General features: G+C 38.2%; 1 protein-coding gene across 1 annotated transcript; it reads right to left on the bottom strand.

Moving 5' to 3' along the window:
- Window positions 1-6,480: 6,480 nt before the first annotated feature.
- On the bottom strand, window positions 6,481-16,276 carry slc47a4 (solute carrier family 47 member 4). The gene is made up of 17 exons (XM_041811056.1): window positions 16,169-16,276; window positions 15,767-15,868; window positions 15,469-15,537; window positions 15,215-15,363; window positions 12,815-12,857; window positions 12,669-12,713; window positions 12,480-12,577; window positions 12,290-12,387; window positions 12,071-12,184; window positions 11,842-11,909; window positions 9,918-10,026; window positions 9,747-9,822; window positions 9,595-9,664; window positions 9,378-9,510; window positions 9,151-9,248; window positions 8,883-8,990; window positions 6,481-6,956 (listed from the first exon to the last, which is right to left on the bottom strand). Exons 1-17 carry the CDS (start codon window positions 16,274-16,276, stop codon window positions 6,669-6,671), a joined length of 1,776 nt encoding a protein of 591 aa, XP_041666990.1. The 3' UTR covers window positions 6,481-6,668.
- Between the last annotated feature and the right edge of the window lie 1,543 nt (window positions 16,277-17,819).

Genomic DNA, 17,819 nt, shown 5'->3' with positions numbered 1-17,819 from the left:
CTTTCTAAAACACAGCTTAAGTTTTCCAATAAGGTTAAACAAAAAAAAAAAAATCATCATTAATGGAAGATATTTTCCTGAAAAGGACATCCCACATGGCATCATAAATGAGAGTGAAAAAGAGAATAAATCTCAATCTCAGTATCCACAAACACACAACAAACTCTGTCCTCTGTAGTAGCGATAAACCTGCCAGTCTCCAAAAGACTAAAGATAAAGTTCTGAGTGTAAAGGCCTTTGGAAACTGAGTTTACTTTTAGTCTAAAAATGCTGCACAGAAAAAGAAACAATCTTACGTTGTGCTACTTGTGTTTTCACACTGACTCTGAAACATTTGTCCGTCACTATTTTTTAGGAACAGGTTCAATTTTTTTCTCTTTCCATTTTTTCTTTTGCATCTTTCCAACTCATTTAAATGTGTGGTTGACTATTCACAGCAGCAACTGCAGCCCCCTTTTTCTTTCTCTTGTTCTCTCTCTTCCTTGTGCTGAAACCTTTTTAGACACTATGCCCACTAATAATGTTGACATCAACCACCCAAGGCCAAAATTTGTGAAGACAGTCCTGCTGCAGGCCACTCTCACAGACTGTTCATAAGAAAGGAAATAAAAGCTTAAACTTTTGAAATAAATTTAAATTGAATACCCTTTTAGGGTTAGGGTAAAGGTTAAGGTAACAGCTAGAATACCAAAAGTTAAAAGTTCAAAACCTGACCTGCAAAACCTTATTACAAAATGTTCAATAAAGTAAAAAGTTTGCTAACAGGAAAAACACTTGACCTCCATGAAAGCATTCTACGTATCTATGTTATCTGCATAGCTGAGGTAGCTTTAGCTACATTTGCTAAAGCATTGAAGCTACGTAGTTAACTTAGCAAAAGCTAAGCTTACAAAGCAGATATGTAATCTACGTAGATATGTTATCTAAATAGCTACATTAGCTTTAGCTACTTTTCTAAAGCTCACATTGCTCAGGATAACTTAGCTACATTGGCTAAATTATGTAGCTAGTGTAGCTATGTTAACTTTAGCTAAAGCTAACTGAGCTTAAGTGAGCCACCATTCACCTGTAACTACTTCTTAAATGGGTCTACACATAATTTAATACTAGATCACACCGCTGACCTTTTTCTCAGTTTTATTTAAGAAATGTTTCTCAGTCTGTGATGGGTGCAATGTGGTTATTTCATAAATGCTGGATTTGTTTATGAATAGAGTTAAAAAATTAAATTAAATTAAAATTAAAGCCTGAAAATAGATGGTTCCAGCAAATTACAGCTCTTTTTTTCTGAGATATACGGTATCTCAGATATGTGGTCTGCAGCCAGACCCCTCTGTAGAGGTGGTTTATACAGGGTCAAAAACCACTCAGTGGGTGCAATGCAGGAGCATCTAGTGAAACTGAACTGCTGTTATCTTATTTTAGCCTGTTTCTAAGAAGACACCCATGCAGACAAGCAAGGGTGGAATGAGATAAATCACTTCATATTATGCACTCACACTCTACTGACAACCATGTGGTCATATTTAAAGTTTTCTACAGTCTTTTAGTAAAAATCACCACAAGACCATCAAAGGAATGAAGGAAATGGTAATGTGTAAACTGGCTTATAATGTTTTTCACTTGGCCACTCTTAATATGAGTAGAGGTGAAAATAATGCCTATCACTGACCATAAGACTGAAAATAAGAGCTTCATCTGGAAAACAGGAGCTGTGTGAATTTAAACTATAACACAAGGAAGCATTTCTCTCTGACTAGCTGCAAAGAATCCCCCAAACTCATCAACCCACCATTCAAAACCTATCATTCAAGTACTGGGGATGGCCAGCTTTATGTAAGAGTCCCACTCCTGCAGTGATTCTACTGACTAGCCTGCAGGGGGAGAGACACACTTAATAACGCAATGAAAAACGCCAGGATCAAAGTGTTGGGAATGGTGTAACTGCAGGTTTTGTTCTGGTACTGTTCCCTGACCATTTTAATGCATAAGAGGATTGCTTTAGCATTAATGAGGAGGCTCCAGCAGAGCAGACAGAGTCATAAAAGGATGAAGAGTCATTCCCATCAGCAGCAGGTCTCACCTCTAAAGGTCTGCATCATATAATAAACATTGGAGTAGTTGCATATTAATGGTCTGAAATAAACATAAATATACTTGAAAGACTCTGGTGTTAGCAGTATACCATGACTTGTGAATAAATGGTGTATTGATTTAATCATCAAGCTTGTGACTGAAAAGCTATCACAGTGACCATGAGTTTATGGTTGTTACATTCAATTTTCTCCTGATGTTAGCCTGCAGAAGTCTGTGGAGCATACAGATGACCACTTACAGCAGAAGCTAATTCATAGCCAGCCTTCACTTCATTCCCAGATGCCCACAGAATATAGTAACCACAAATGGAAGCAGGTAATTGAGGATTCAAGAGAGCAGCTAGAAAGACAATATCAACAATGGTGCAGTTGTTAGCTCACATATAAGAAAGTTATAGTAAGTGCAAGTTACAATATTGTATCACAGCACTTTGAACTGACTTTATTATACACTTCCACTCAATCTATGTCTTGGCAAATACAGTTTTATGTTCTCATATGTTGGCTGCCACACACTGCTTTCAGTCTATTGATTTCTGCTTCTAAGCCTTCAGCACACAAGCCTGTTTTCCTGACATCTTAACCTTTTCTTTGGCAAAGGAAGACTATCATCAATCTTCTATTTTGTGACTCAGCTTTTCAGCAAAGGCACCTTCAGACCAGACAGAGCACAGTATGTAAGCAAAACCAATTCTGTCTTCAACAGGATTTGGTATGGTCTTCCTCTGTGGCATGAGGCACCCTGCTGTGCACTCAACAGCAGCAGCAAAGATTGTCATCAGTATCCTTCATGTCTAAGCTCAAGATGCCAACACAGGGCTCTCCAGTGAGGTGTCTGTCTTGTCTCTTGTGTAGCTATTAGAGTTTCTCACCAGTATGCTGGAAAGGATGGAAATCTTGCTGCAGTCACAGCTGTCAAATCAGCCAAGTCCACTGAGATGAGTCAGTGTTAAAATGAAGAAAAATGTCTTAAATTACAATAAAGGCTAAGAATGAGGAAATAAAAGTAGGAATATTCAATCACAGGTAGTTCAATATGTCAAAGCCAATTTGATACAACTGGTCTTGTTAATGTAAAGTCCCTGTAAAGTGAAATCCAAACTTTGTGTCTTAACACACTAGATTGATGGGAAAAAAAAGGTTTCTGTAAGCATGTGGAAACACTGGGATCTACGTATGTGTGACTAAATTTAGACCATTAGAAAGGTGCTCACGTCTTTTCTGGCTTGGTCTTATTTGAGTGGGGCAAATATCTGAGTCCATGTTACCAGTCTTGATGGGGAATTACCCTGGGCCCTTAACACTACAACAAAATACAATCCCTGAGCAATACAATCCCACTTGAGGATTATTCCATATGGAAGAATAAACTTGTTTATATTGAGATTTTCCCATCATTTTATGCACCTCAGACCATACCCACTTGGAGTGCTCTATTATGGGATTATCAACTCCATCTTTAAGATTTACCTGTGAAAGGGGCAGTTATAGACCTCTCAATTTTTATCCAGTTAAGGTGAGAATCATGTTCCACCCAGTGTCTGGTCAATTGGTCAATTCAAAAGACAAATTATAAATTTCCACATTTGGAAGTGCCACGCCGCCACTTTCCCTGGGAGTACATAGTTTTTTAAAGCTGATCCTTGGCCGTTTCCCATTCCATAAATAGTTTTTGACCATTTGGTTATATTGTTTAAATAACGTATTGGGTATATTGAAAGGTAACATTATTGATATATAATTAAACTGTGGTGTTATCACCATCTTAACAGTATTTATTTTGCCCCAGAGGGTGAGATTCAATATTTTCCACCTTTCCAAATTGTTTTTCATATCTTGTAGTAATGGTAACATATTAAGCTCAATGATTTTATCTAAATCTGCACACAATTTTAAACCGAGGTATTTCATGCCAACTGGAATCCACTTGAATTAGAAGGCTGAGATTTCTGACTGAAAGCATGTTTTTGAGACAGGCATGGCCTCTGATTTGTGCCAATTAATTTTTTACCCAGAGATTTCTGAAAATTTTTCCAATCTTGTCTAAAACTAAAGGTATAGAATTGCCAGGGTCTGATAACAGCAATAAAATGTTGTCAGCATTCAAAAATAATTTGTGTTCACTGCCCTCACCTAATACCCCTGTGATGCCTGTGGCTTCTCTTATTGCGGCAGCTAATGGTTATAAAACTACGGCAAAAAGTAGAGGACTAAGAAGATGCCCTTGCTTTGAACCCCTTGTAAGATTGAAGAAAGGGGAGGCCAGGCCATTTGTTAAGACAGAAGCTTTAGGTGAAGAATAAATAACTTCAATCCAATGTCTAAATCCTTCTCCAAAGCCAAATATTTTCAATGTATGTGTGAGGAAGGCCCACTCAAACCTATCAAAAGCCTTCTCGGCATCCAGGGAAAAGGCAGCTATGGGTAGGTTGTTATTCCGGCTAGACCACATAAGATGTAACAAGCGTCAAATAATATCTGATGACGAGCACCCTTTAACAAAGCCCACCTGATCAGTGTGTATAATATGTGGAAAAAAACCTTTCCATTCTAGTTGCCAGTACTTTAGTAAGTATTTTACTATCCACATCTAGCAAATTCACAGGTCTGAAGCTACTGGGGTCTGTGGGGTCCTTGTCTCTCTTCAGTGTTATCAGCGCCTCATTAAATGAATCTGGCAGTTGCCCAAATTTAAATGCTTCTCTGTATACATCAGTCAGTAAAGGTGCTAGTATATCAATATATTTTTTATAATATTCCACAGGAAGCCCATCCAGTCCTGTGACTTTCCAGCTTTCAGGGATAAAATTGCATTTTTAACTTCCTGTTCCGTAATAGTTTCATCTAATTGCATAGTCTGTTCCTCTGTCGGTTTTGGAAGGTATATATCTGAAAAGAAGGCCTCTATTTTTTTAGATGATGGGCTATATTCACATTTGTAAAGCTCTGAATAAAATTCTTTAAATATGTTGTCAATCTCCTCAGAGCTCATCACAATATCCCCATTTCTGTTTTTTTTATTGCTGGTATCACGAAATTAACATCCTTCTGTTTTAGTTGTCTAGCCAATAATTTACTTGCCTTACCCCCACTTTCATAAAAGTTACTTTTCAGTCAGAACATTGCATATTCTACCTTTTTATTGTGTATATCATTTAGCTGAAATTTTAGTTCACAGACTTCCTTCAGAAGACAGTCAGTATGGTTCTTTGCAAGTGTCTTTTCTGATTCTTTAATTTTGGACTCTAATCTTACCATTTTTTCTCTATCTTCTTTTTTCTTTTTACAAGAGTAGGCTATTATTTTGCCTCTTACATATGCCTTTGAGGTCTCCCACACTATGCCTAGTTTCAAAGTTGAACCTGTATTAGTTTCAAAGAAGTATTTAAGATCACCCTCTAATAATTTTGTAAATGCTTGGTCCTTTAATAAAGACACATTCATCCTCCACCTGCCCTTCCTCACACCTTCTGACCCAATTTTAATGGTTAGTTGTACTGGTTCTTCCTTATTTGGAGCATATATATACAATACTATAATTTTATTTATCCCCGAAGGGAAATTCGTTTGTCTGGAGTCTCATCTGTTTATGGTAGAATTATATAATCTTATTGCTGATGGTATGAAAGATCTTCTATATATTTCTGTCCTGTAGCGAAGATATATATATATATATAATATTAATTATTATTATTATTATTATTATTATATTGCACACATTAATCTTGACACCATTTATTTTAGCCTCCACACATGCCGATTCTTGAAGCAGACATCTACTGACCACTGTAGCAGGGCCCATGCTCACAGGTGCTGCCAATCAGCACCCACCCATGATGTCTCAATTAACCCCTACATATCCTCTCTGGCACATCTCAGAAAAACATTTCATGGTTGTGTTTGTGCTAGCTGTGACTTAAAAAAGACAAAAACTAGATGCAGAGAACAGACCATTCAACAGTGATTGGACAGAGAAGTATGTCTGGTGCAAGGGCTGCATGCATACTTTTCAACAATTGCATATCACTGTTTAGGGAATACAACTTGAGAAGGTATTTCAAAACAAAACACTTGCTAACTTTTTCACTTTCCCACTTTACTACAATGTTTGCTGCAAGAAGATTTGGGTTGAACCCATAAACAAAGATGCCAAGCCCTATTTCAGACTTGTACAGAACAAGAGTAAGCTTGATCAGTATCATTATTCCCAAGGTTAAACACACACTGGATGCAAAAGCACAAAACAATTTCCTCTTTTACTTTACAGCCAGAGATTAATTTTCACTTTATCAGGTTTATATAACATGAGTTTGTGATTCACATTAATGAATGCTCTTAAAAATCAGCATTAAGAAACTTTATACTGAATGAACAGGATTACAGGTCATCATAAGCAAGGACAATAAATTAATCCCCAAACTCAAACAACACTTCAGATTTTTTCAAATTTCTATTTCTGATTATTTTTTGCTATTTTCTCTCAAAATAAGAACCCTACAAGAGACTAAAATTCCATGTTTTTGAAACTTAGCACACACATTAATGTCAACATGAATTCTTTCAATGTTATTTTCACTCTTGTATAGAGACCAGCACAGTCGATACCATTTGGTCAGGAGTAAATGTGGTGTTGATCCAGTCCAAAGTAAAGTTTCCCTCAGATGGTGGGTTCTCTGGTAAGGGCACTAGTAAGTGCACACTTACTCCCACAACCAGAAGTCCTACAGCTGCAAACATAGTGAGGCCTCGCCTGAGGATCAGCTGGGTTCTGGAAAGACGACCACCTTTCAGCTGCCCAGCCTCCGTCCCCATGTTCTCGTTATGCTCCTCTGTGCTCACAGACCTGTAGCCATCTGCTGACTTGAAAGAAGAACGTTGTTTTTTAATCACTTTTTTGTTGGGATTAGGTTAATCAGAACACTAAAATTTGTAATCACAATTAATCTCTGAATATCTATTGTAAGTCACAATTAATCACCATACTACATCACTTTCTTAAAATTCCACTATTTTGTATTTAAACTGTTTTTATTTCATTTTGGATTTTAAACTGAGGGTGACTGACTTCCTGTTTGGATACGGACTTGCTTTTATTTTGAAAAAAAAACAAGGAACGTCAAGTTCATCCAAGATTTTGTCTTGAACTTAACCACAGAAAAAAGAAGTTGTTCTGGGTTCAAAAGAAAATAAAAGAACAATAAAAAGTGAAATGTTTGATATTTCGAGGTGCAGGTGACTTGACTTTTCCACTAAGCTATCTGAAAGTATGTCAAACTGAAGTAAGATGTTATGGAGCTGTAGTGTGTTTATTATACATATTTGTAGCTACAGAGAGGTGTTGCCTTAACCACTAAAGTGTGCTGACAGGGATTCTAAACCATGCTATTAATGCAATTTAAAAAAAACCAGCACATCAGTTATGGCTCATAATCTTATTGGGATTAACACATTAATGCTGACAGCACTAGTTAGGATGTACAGGGAACAAATCCAGCAAAATTTTAAAGTCGTCATATCGTTTTAATTTTATGGATTCTATGGAAAATGTTGCATAGAAAAGAACTAAGAATGAACAATGCCTCTATATGTCATTTATTCAATATAATTAGGGCTGGCTACACCCTGGAAGATTTTAAAATCTTAACCTGTTAAAAAAAGTGGGAGAACATAGGCATAAGGACTTCTTGAAACTTTTTTAGAATATTAGAATCTTCTTTATAAACACACTAGACAATGACCTCTATGCATGAACTGCTTCCGCATTTGGCATTAGACCGCTCCCACACTTCCAGACGGGAGAAGAGAAAGGCGTATGATGGCAAATTCATTGCAGTTTACTCGCTGTTTGCATGAGTAATCTGAGCTGACTGTCAATGACGAGTTAAATTTAGCTGAAGATGTACATTGCAGCACACAGCAACGATGTCCAGAGGTGCTTTTAACCTGTTTTTGAAACATCATTTTAACATGTTTGGATGCCAAGCAATGATGATAGAGTAAACACAAACAACAATTGAAACAAACAAACAAAAAAAAAACAACGAAACGGACACATTAAGGCAGTATAGGAGGGTTTAGATTCCGTTTTAGCTTAGCACGTATGGTTGGGCGGAAGTTGTGAAGCAGCCTTATTTTCCACCGGAAATATGCCACCCCCTGCTGTGCATAGAGCCCATTCAGCCAGACTGTCCCAGCCAGGATGTCCATGTGGGGCACCATATGGGTTATATGGAGGCTGCAATTTGGGTCATATATGGGATTGTTCATGGGTTCCATTTTGGCTCCACATGTAACTGCCCATGTGAACTTGGAGTGGGATCAGCCCATTTAGGCCCCATCTCTAGAGATCCCAGGTAGATCCTTCTTGAAGTTCACAATGGCAGTCACAGGTGGGCTCAACATAGAACCCATGGACAGGTCCAGAATGGACCCATATTGCAGCCCACATATAACCACATGGACATGCTGGCTTGGGTGTGACCACATACCTGTTATAAATAATAATGATATGAAGAACAGTAAGTGTCCTGGCTCTGGCTTTCTATGCATGTGTTCTGTTTTTTTTCTGTTTTTAAATTTTTTTTTTTTGTCAGTCAGCATCATTGTCATATTTCGGTAACAGACAAAAAGCACATTGTCTTAATGGTGACTATGCAATTTCAAATTTTCAAAACAGAACATGTCTAAAGAGAAAAATAACAAAAAAGGAATGTTTAGCATTAAAAAACGGTGCCAAACAAACTGAGACTGTTTAATTTGATAATGTGAGGCTAAAGGATCACTTACGTTCCCATTACTTGCTATCTGGTCTGCAGTGTTGTTGGCTGAAGCATCTGGTAGGAAAGGCGAGTTTAATAATGTCAGTGGTGCTTTTTTCTGAGCTCGTTTCACCGCCTGCAAACAAGCACATACGAAACGCTAATGCCAAATCTCTCCTCATTCATAGACGTTAAAATAGAAAAATTATAATGAGCCAGATCCATCTCCCCTGCAGATGATCTGAACAGCTGAGGCTCTGCATGATCCTGATTTCTAAGATTAACCAGCAGAATACCTCCTCTGTCATTTTCTTCCAGTCCAGCTTAAAGAAGATGACAGTGATGTAGAGGGTGGATTGTACGACGCAGCAAATGAGCAGTCCGAGCCAAAAACCTGCGAAGAAAAAGATGAAATATTCCATTAAGGGCACAGCAGGGTCCATTTATAATAAGCTGCTTTTTTTTAATGAGGCCATATATTTCTAGTAATGTGTGAAAGTAACAAAATATGGTCATGTCATACCTAAAACTCTCAGTTGTGCTACAAACATTAAAGTAACAGAAAGTGAGAGTCCTATGCAGTAGTATCCAATGAAGTTGGCCACAGCTGGTATCTTCTGCTTGCCTGTGCCCAAGAAGATGCCAGTGGAGATGCACTGGGGGAAGATCAACATCAAAAATAAATTATTTGTTTTGCATTTTTCTGAAAAGAGATACAGAAGGAAAACTGGTAGACTCACCACGAGACCATCAAACATTTGAAGGAAACAGTAACCGGTCATCACGTGTGAAACCAGACCTACTATCTTCCTGAAATGAAAATCAAAATCGTGTTCTCTGCATGTAAATGTTTTGCATTAAGTAGAGATATTAACATGTTTTTAAGACCCACTCATCAGAAGTGAACATGTAGCCAATTACTGTTTTGGTAGAGCCGAGCACTAAACCTTCAATGAGTCCAAAGCAGACTGAAAAAGAAGAAACAATTGTAAACCATGAAACAAACCTGATTCTATTCGGTTATCTGCGTTAGTTTTGACTGCAGAACATGTTTCAAACTGACCTGCAAGAGCGAATGACAATTTGGTGCTCAGGAGGGCCCTGGCAGTGTCTCCTGCACCGAGGGCGTTCCCTACTCGGGCACATGCTGCAGCTTGAATACCAAGAGGGAACTGTGGATGCATCAGCATAGAGAAAATACATGTAGGGTCAGAATACATGAAAGCTAATCAGAAAGAGTTTTATTGAGCTTTTTAAAAGGGTAAACCACCAGTTTAGTTTGTGAAAGTAAAGTATAGGCCTCTATGAGGAGTTTTTAGTGGGTTAGGAAACAGATTGAAATGAACAGTCAGGTCTCTATTTACCTATAAAAGCAAACAAGACAACAAGCAACAGCTATGACTTCTTAGGGTAATTTTTGTAATTTTGTCTTAACTGGAAGTGGATTTTTGTCAGCTGAAGTCACACACTCATTGAACTACCCATCTGGTAGGCAGGATTTTGGGGCACATTTGTCACACTTGATTGTTTCAAATCATCAAACAAATTTTGATATCAGACAACGATTACATGAATTAAATTCAAAATGCAGTTTTTAAATGATAATTTTATTTATTAAGAGACCTGGCCCTATGCGAAACAGTAATTGCCCCCTAAACCTAATAATTGGTTGTGCCACCCTTGGTGGCAACAACTACAAGCAAGCATATGTTGGAACCTGACAATGAGTCTTTCACATCATTGTGGAGGAATTTTGGCCCACTAATCTTTGCAGAATTGCTTAAATCCAGCCACACTGAAGGGATTTTCAACACGAATGGTCTGTTTAAGGTCTTGCCACAGCATCTCGATCAGATTTAAATCTGGACTTTGACAAGGCCACTCTAAATCTTGTATCTTTAAGCGATTCAGGGGTGGACTTGCTGGTGTATTTTGAATCATTGTCCTGCTGCAGAACACAAGTGTGCCTGAGCTTGAGGTTACTGATGGCTGGACAGTCTACTTTAGGATTTTCTGGTAGAGAGCAAAATTCATCATTCATTCCGTCAATAATAACAAGTAATTCAGGTCCAGAAGCAGACATTTTATGTCAGATATAACAGGACCACACCTTCCAAAGAGTTAATTTTTTTCTTATCAGTCCTCAGAATATTTTCCCAAAAGTCCTGGGGATCATCAAAGATGTTTTGAAGGTCATTAGATGTTGTTCTAGGTTATTTCTTGACCTCTTGGATGAGTAATTGATTGCTCTTGGAGTCATTATGGTTGGCCAACCACTCCTGGGAAGGTTCACCACTGTTCTAAGGTTTTCTACATTTGTGGATAATGGCTCTCACCATGGTTTGCTGGAGTCAGAAAACATTTGACTTGGCTTTGTAACCCTTCCCAGACTGATGGATGCCAATGACTTTGTTTCTTATCTGTTATAGAATGTCTTTAAGTGGCAACGTGTTGCATTTTGAGATCTTTTAGTCTACTTCACTTTGTCAGACAGGTTCTACTGAAGGGATTTTTGAATTCAACTTGCAGTAATCCAGCCTGGGTGTGGCTAGTGAAATTGAACTCAGCTTTCCAAAAATTAGTTAAATCACAGTTAATTCAGGATTTTATCTGGCTGTTTTTCACATAAGACAAGGTAGGATTTGACAACTTTTTTCCTCAACAAATAAAACGATAATTTAAAAACAGAATTTTGTATTTACTCCAGAGATGCCGAAAATGCAAAATAAATATATCAGGAGGGGGGCAAATACATCTTCACAGCACAGTACATGCTCAAACTCTTTTTGCCCTTGGGGTCTCAGGGATAGTCATGTGACTGAAAGCTTTGCACATCAGAACAGAGATTGGATGTTCCACTTTGTCTAACAAGGGCACAAATACTGACACAAATAGAAAGTGCCTCACAGGAGCTTTCCACATCTAAATCTTAAACATGTTGTGGCATAATTTAAAAGTGAGAGTGAGATGTTTAGATTTGTAAGTACCATGTAGGTTATAAAAGCCACCATTACTACAGCATGTTGTGCTGCCAGCTCATCTTCACTCAGCATTCCTGATCACCAGAGACAAAGAACAGAGAACAGCATGACTCAAAATCTGTATCACATGCTGGTTTGAACAAAGCAATAAAATCAGATTGGAAAGAAAGCTCCTACTCAGTGTTTTAACAGTATGAGGGCAAGATAGATTAAACCAGAAAAATACTTCTCTTACCTGCAAAGAATCCCCCAAACTCATACACCCACCATTCAAAACATGTCATTAAAGTGCTGGGGATGGCCAGTTTCATGTAAGAGCCCCACTCCTGCAGTGATTCTGCAGACCATCCTGCAGGGGGAGAGAGACACTTAATAATGTGGGCCTGTAGAGCATGACAAATGAACAGAGTGATGCATGAGAGCATATGCAAGCTATGAATATTAAATTCTTCACCTCCCCATGTTGATACATGAAGCTTTTTCCACCAAATGTAGGCAAACAGAAAAGTACAGATATAAACCTGAGACAGGGTGTTAGCTGCAGCAGAACCACTGTTAAAACAAAAACACAGACATGTATATATATAATATGTATGTGAAATATCTGACTTTTTTTAAGTGATGAGTTTTTAGAGTGTACCTACCCAACACCAAGATCCAGCCAGTTGAGAAAAATGTAGTTGGTCACCAGGTTGGCTATGTTTGCCAAGGCAGCTGTGTACATTTGTGGCATTATTATGCCCTTAACGCACAAGAACAAGGAACACAGTAAGTATAAATACCACTTCTTTATTCACTGACACATAAAGCAAGTATAAAGAACCTTAGTGCACCTGATTCTGCAGATAAGACACCTGAAGCTGATGTAGAAACATTGCCTAAAAGAAAAATAGAAAAAAAAACTCTTAACACCAAACACATGTCACTGAAAATGTATTCAATCTGTTCAAAAAAACTGAGAAAAAAAGGCACAACTCACTGGTACAGCTGGAATAAAGGCTGTCATATACAACTGCGCTATCCTGTAATAAAAGTATTACGGTATTTTTATATACAGGAAATTATTACTGGAAGTTGTATATACTGCAAGGAGTCATAAGTTCAAGTGCATTCATTTTCAGTGCTACTCAAAAATATATCTATGGAAAGCAGAAGCTGCTGTTCAAGGTAAAAACTGTAAGAGGTTAAGCAACATCAAGCATGCAGCCTTAAAATAGTGTGCAAAAACGGTGGTGCAAGACTGGATTGAATAATGAAAAAGAGGCTTAAATGTGCCATATCAGTACTTCTCTAAAGAAATACAGACTTCAAAGTATTTGAGTATTTAACAGGGCTGCTCTAGTGGTTATGTCTGGAAAAAAAATTTGGTTTTTCAGGTATTGTCTGCCTGAAATGTGGCTTTGGGTATGTGAGTGAGCAAGTCAATGCAAATTATAAAACAAATCAGAGGTGGAAAAAGTGCAAGACTATTATATTTAAGCCCAAGTACAGTTACTCTGGTTGAAATTTACTTTTGTTGAAGTAAAAGTTCTGGTCTATAATTCTACTTAAGTAAAGTTAAAAAGTAAATTAATTCAAAGTTTGCTCAAAGCACTGAGTTGCTACTTCAAGGGGGTTGTATTTATAAAAATGATATTTTTCTATGTGCAATAAAAACAAGAGGATTTGAATTTACAACCAAAATATTTAGGTAAAGGCACACTATTATGATAAAGTGAAATGTAACAGCTTTTTTTGAATGTGATATGGGATCATACTCTCTCTGTGTGCTATGCACCACCATGTTGTCAAACCAAACTAAGAACAGAAAGCCAGAAACTCCTAGTACTGACTTTTTTCCTCAGTAATTATTGCCTTTTCAAATGCAGTGAAATACAACATAAAATATACTTAAGTGAAATTAAAATTAGTAATTTCAAAATGTTTTCCAAAAGTACAAATGCACGTTGCTCTGTTGCTCTGATTGGCCCGTAAAGATGTGATAGATAGAACGTTCATCCAATAAGACTCTGATTTTTTTTTTCAAATCCTCTGCCCTTTCCCAAACACTTAGTATTGAAGGTTTTCCAGATAGATGTGTGAAACAGGTAAGAAATTAATTTGTTTGAGGTGAATTACTATGTGACAATATCAAGCAACAACAGTTCAATAGAGTGGAATTCCAGTGAAATACAGTTTAAAGTTGTTTTTATTGCAGTACTATCAAAAGGCTAGTATAGCACAAAGCAAGCATCAGGCCTGCCCACAGGACTGTCTGGGTCCCTGAGAAACTCTGAGAATGGACTGTCCCCAGTTGTGATTTACTGATGATGTCAATGCATGTGTGTTTGATCAGTAGCAGTGGTGCTAGCATCATGGCTAACAGTTTCCTCATTTTGGAGCTGAAAGTGTTTGATACTATTGTCAGGGTCTGATGTTTAAATTACCTATGTGTATCCCTTATTTACCCCATTTCATCACTGTTTTTGACACGTTTTCTACATTTCAACCATTTTTATCTCTGTTTTACACTTTTTTAGACAGTGAAAGGCCAGTGGATGGAGCCAGAAAGACAGAGCAACTGGCCTGACTTGAATCTGGGCCACCTGTGTACATGGGGAGGGACCTAATAACTAGACCATCTGCCCCCTTTTTTTCTCTTTTAACCATTTTTGCCAATTGTTACCCATTTTTGCTACTTTTAGCCAATTTTGCTACATTAAAACCCCTTTTACAACTTCAGCTACCCATGTTTTGCCCATTTTCACACCTTTAACCCATTGTTGCCATTTTTAACCACTTTTTTTTTTTTTTTTTTTACCATTTTCTGCCTTTTTTGCCTTTCTGACAATTTTCACAAATTTTTGTCTTTTTTGCAATTATTTAAGTATCTCATCTTAATGCTTCTGGAGCCTGGTCTTGTATGGGGCCAAGTGAGGTTGAGTAAAACAATCTAGCCTTATTGGAAACAATGGTCAGTGAATGTTAGTTTTGATCTAAATATTAAATACTAAAAACAGGATGGCAGTAAAGAAAGAAGACAAAGACGAGCTAGCTAGGGCAGTTGACCCCAGAAGCTGATCAAAGCCTGGCCAAGGAGGTGAATGTTGGTCAGAGGTAGGTGCTGATCCTACGTGCATGTATCTATACTATCATATCACACCTGGGGAGGACCCCTACTGGCCTTTCAGAAGCCAAGCCATTTCAGTGGGGCAGGCCTGGATGGATGTTCTCTTAGGTCTCCCATTAGAGTAAATACCTAGTATCATCAGATACAAAATCTATTGGAAAATGCATCAGATAAGAACAATCATGACGCACCATTTCTTGGAAAACTCAAAGAAAGTTCAGTAGGAACCACTCACAGGTTTTTATGTGTATATTTGGTATTATCAGTTACCTGGCCACCTCAGATTCTTGTCCCATGCATAACAGGATGGCTTCAGCATTAATGAGGAGGCCCCAACAGGGCAGACAGAACAACAGCAGGATGATGACGCCCCGCTGAAGAATCACTCCCACCCGCAGCAGGTTCTTACCACCAAATGTCTGCACAACACACAAAGAGTTAATCATTTCAGAAAAGTGAGTAATGATCACTATAGGTTCAAACTGGAGTTGAATCGAAGCACAAAGGGCAAAGCATTTTTACACCTGAGCAACCAGAGTGTCACATGCCAGTCCCAGACCACATCCCGTAGCTGCAGTGGTAACATTAATAGTCTGCAATCAATAAGAAACATACATGAATGCAATACTTACATGGCTCATTCAGTGAAATGCACTGTATATTGATTTAATCATCAAGCTTTTAACCAGACTGTAAAAGCTGTCACAGGGCTATGAGTTTACAGCTGTTACATTCAATTTTCTCCCTTGACATAACATTTCCTCATGTGTTTCCTTCATGTTAGCCTCCAAAAGTCTGTGGAGCATACAGATGACCACTTACAGCAGAAGCTAATCCATAGCCAGCCATCACATCATTTCCCAGACGCCCACAGAACATAGTAACCACAAATGGAAGCAGGTAATTGAGGATTCGAGAGAGCAGCTAGAAAGACAAACAGAATATATGATGTAGTTGCTATCGGCTTTCATCCCACAGGTAATATGTAATATACTGTGCATAACAGGAAATGAATTAGCACGGTGCTCTGTGCAAACTATGTGTCATGCTGTCATCACAGTTTGAAACTTGGCAAACACTGCCTTGGTTCGACTGATGTTGCTTCTAAAACTCAAACAGAAAGTCCATTTTTTTTCTTGACTTGTCAAACAAAGCCCTCTCATCAATGGTAAATAAATCAACATAATGGAGGAGAAGGGTATGCAAACAGAGCCAGTTGCTTACCAGAGGCCCTGTCATCCTCAGGATGTGGTACAGTTCTTCTCTGTGGGTCAGTGGGATTCTGCTGCGCACCCACCTGCAGCAGAAAAGCCTGTCACTGGACCCCTCCATGTCTGCAGGATCAGGTTGTTTCGCAGCAGCGTCTGTCTTTCCTGACATGTTTGTATCTTTGACGCAGGAACAGAATTCATCACTGGGTAAAGCGTTTCAACACCTGGAAGGGTTACTAATTAATTCTCTCAGGGTTAGTTTCTCACATTGCATTTCAGGTGAAACACTGTTGGGAAAAAAGTGAACAAATACATGAACACATAAATTACCATGCAATGCAGAAGCAGTCAAAAAGTGCAGTATTAATGATTTGAGTCATGGCTTAATCCTTTTATATGGTTGGCTATAGAGGCGCACATGAATGTTGTTTGCATGTATTTCTGAATGAAATGCAATAAAACTCTAATTAGGTAATTCACTGCTTTAATGAAGCCTATAGCTGCCACTGTGAGAAGCATACTAAGCAACTATCACCTGCCTGATCTCTACCTTTCTCTTTTCAGGTATGATATGTGAAGAGACAGAGTGTGTGCATACATGATTATTCATGAACGTATTCTGCATATTAATAGTTGCATAGGTATCCTTTGAAGTCACCCAGTCTATCACCCAGTCTATCTCTATCAATTCAGCCAGACAGGTGCATTATACTGTTAGGGATAATAAAACATTAACATGTCATATGGGTTGGTGTCCTACCAGAGACCATTAAACGTTAACTAGTCATTGTTCTGGCAGCATTTAAAATGAGATGAAGCTGTCTGCTGCTATCAGGAAGACACCTTATTCAACAAGCCATCTGCAGCAGAGTGATAGCATGCATCAGTGCAGGCATGTTTTTTTTTTCTTTGTACAGATAAAAAAAAATGTATAATAGAACATGTGGAGTAGGAATGTGTGCACATCTCATGATACACCCCAGATTTATGGATTTCTCTTCTGACAGCATCTCTAGCTGATGCCAAACTCACATAGAGGAAGAAACATTAAACAGCATACTTGCATAAATTGCTTGCATCATTGACCTCCTTTAAATTTTTTGACAGCTCTTTTTCATGCCTCTGCACCAGTGATAGCTGAGGCCAAAGGCATTATAGTTATGCCTGACTTGAATATTGAAGGTAATTATCTTTGTTGCCATTTTGGGTTACTTTGCAACTTAATGGGCCAGTCTGCAGACAACTTCTCCCTCTCTTTACCAATGAGCTTCTCTGGCCTGTAATCCTAGGTCGACTAGCAAAAAGTAAATCTGCATTGCCCTTACTTTCCCCAACTTTGTCTTCTGTCCTCTCCTCCTCTTCATAACCTGAAAACAAACCTCCATTTTCCTTACTTTCCTATCTTTCAAGATTTTCATGCTTTTTATCCCTGCTTTCTCTCCTCCACGTCCTCTTCTTGCTCCCTGTCCCTGCTTTGTTGTCCTCCAATCATCCTCATCTTGGATGAGCTTCTCAGGCCTGGAATGAAGTGGCTAAATGAACCAGGCCTATCATGATAATCCAAATATTAGCTTAAAATACTAAAAATATAATCAATAATGTCTTTGGTGTATCTATATCAGAAAAAGAGATACTGCGGGTGCTTCCCTGATAATAGGAAAGGA

Source organism: Cheilinus undulatus, linkage group 2, assembly GCF_018320785.1.
Source record: "Cheilinus undulatus linkage group 2, ASM1832078v1, whole genome shotgun sequence".
NCBI classification, from domain to species: domain Eukaryota; kingdom Metazoa; phylum Chordata; class Actinopteri; order Labriformes; family Labridae; genus Cheilinus; species Cheilinus undulatus.
This window is presented reverse-complemented; position numbering and strand designations above follow the sequence as displayed.

Excerpts from the sequence above, each read along its gene's own strand:
- slc47a4 (XM_041811056.1), bottom strand. The coding sequence starts at position 16,276 with ATGGAGGGGTCCAGTGACAGGCTTTTCTGCTGCAGGTGGGTGCGCAGC. Across the intron at positions 15,364-15,468 it reads GTGACACTCTGGTTGCTCAG|ACATTTGGTGGTAAGAACCT; the intron begins GTGTAAAAATGC and ends TGTGTTGTGCAG. Across the intron at positions 12,714-12,814 it reads CCTTTATTCCAGCTGTACCA|GCAATGTTTCTACATCAGCT; the intron begins GTGAGTTGTGCC and ends TTTTTCTTTTAG.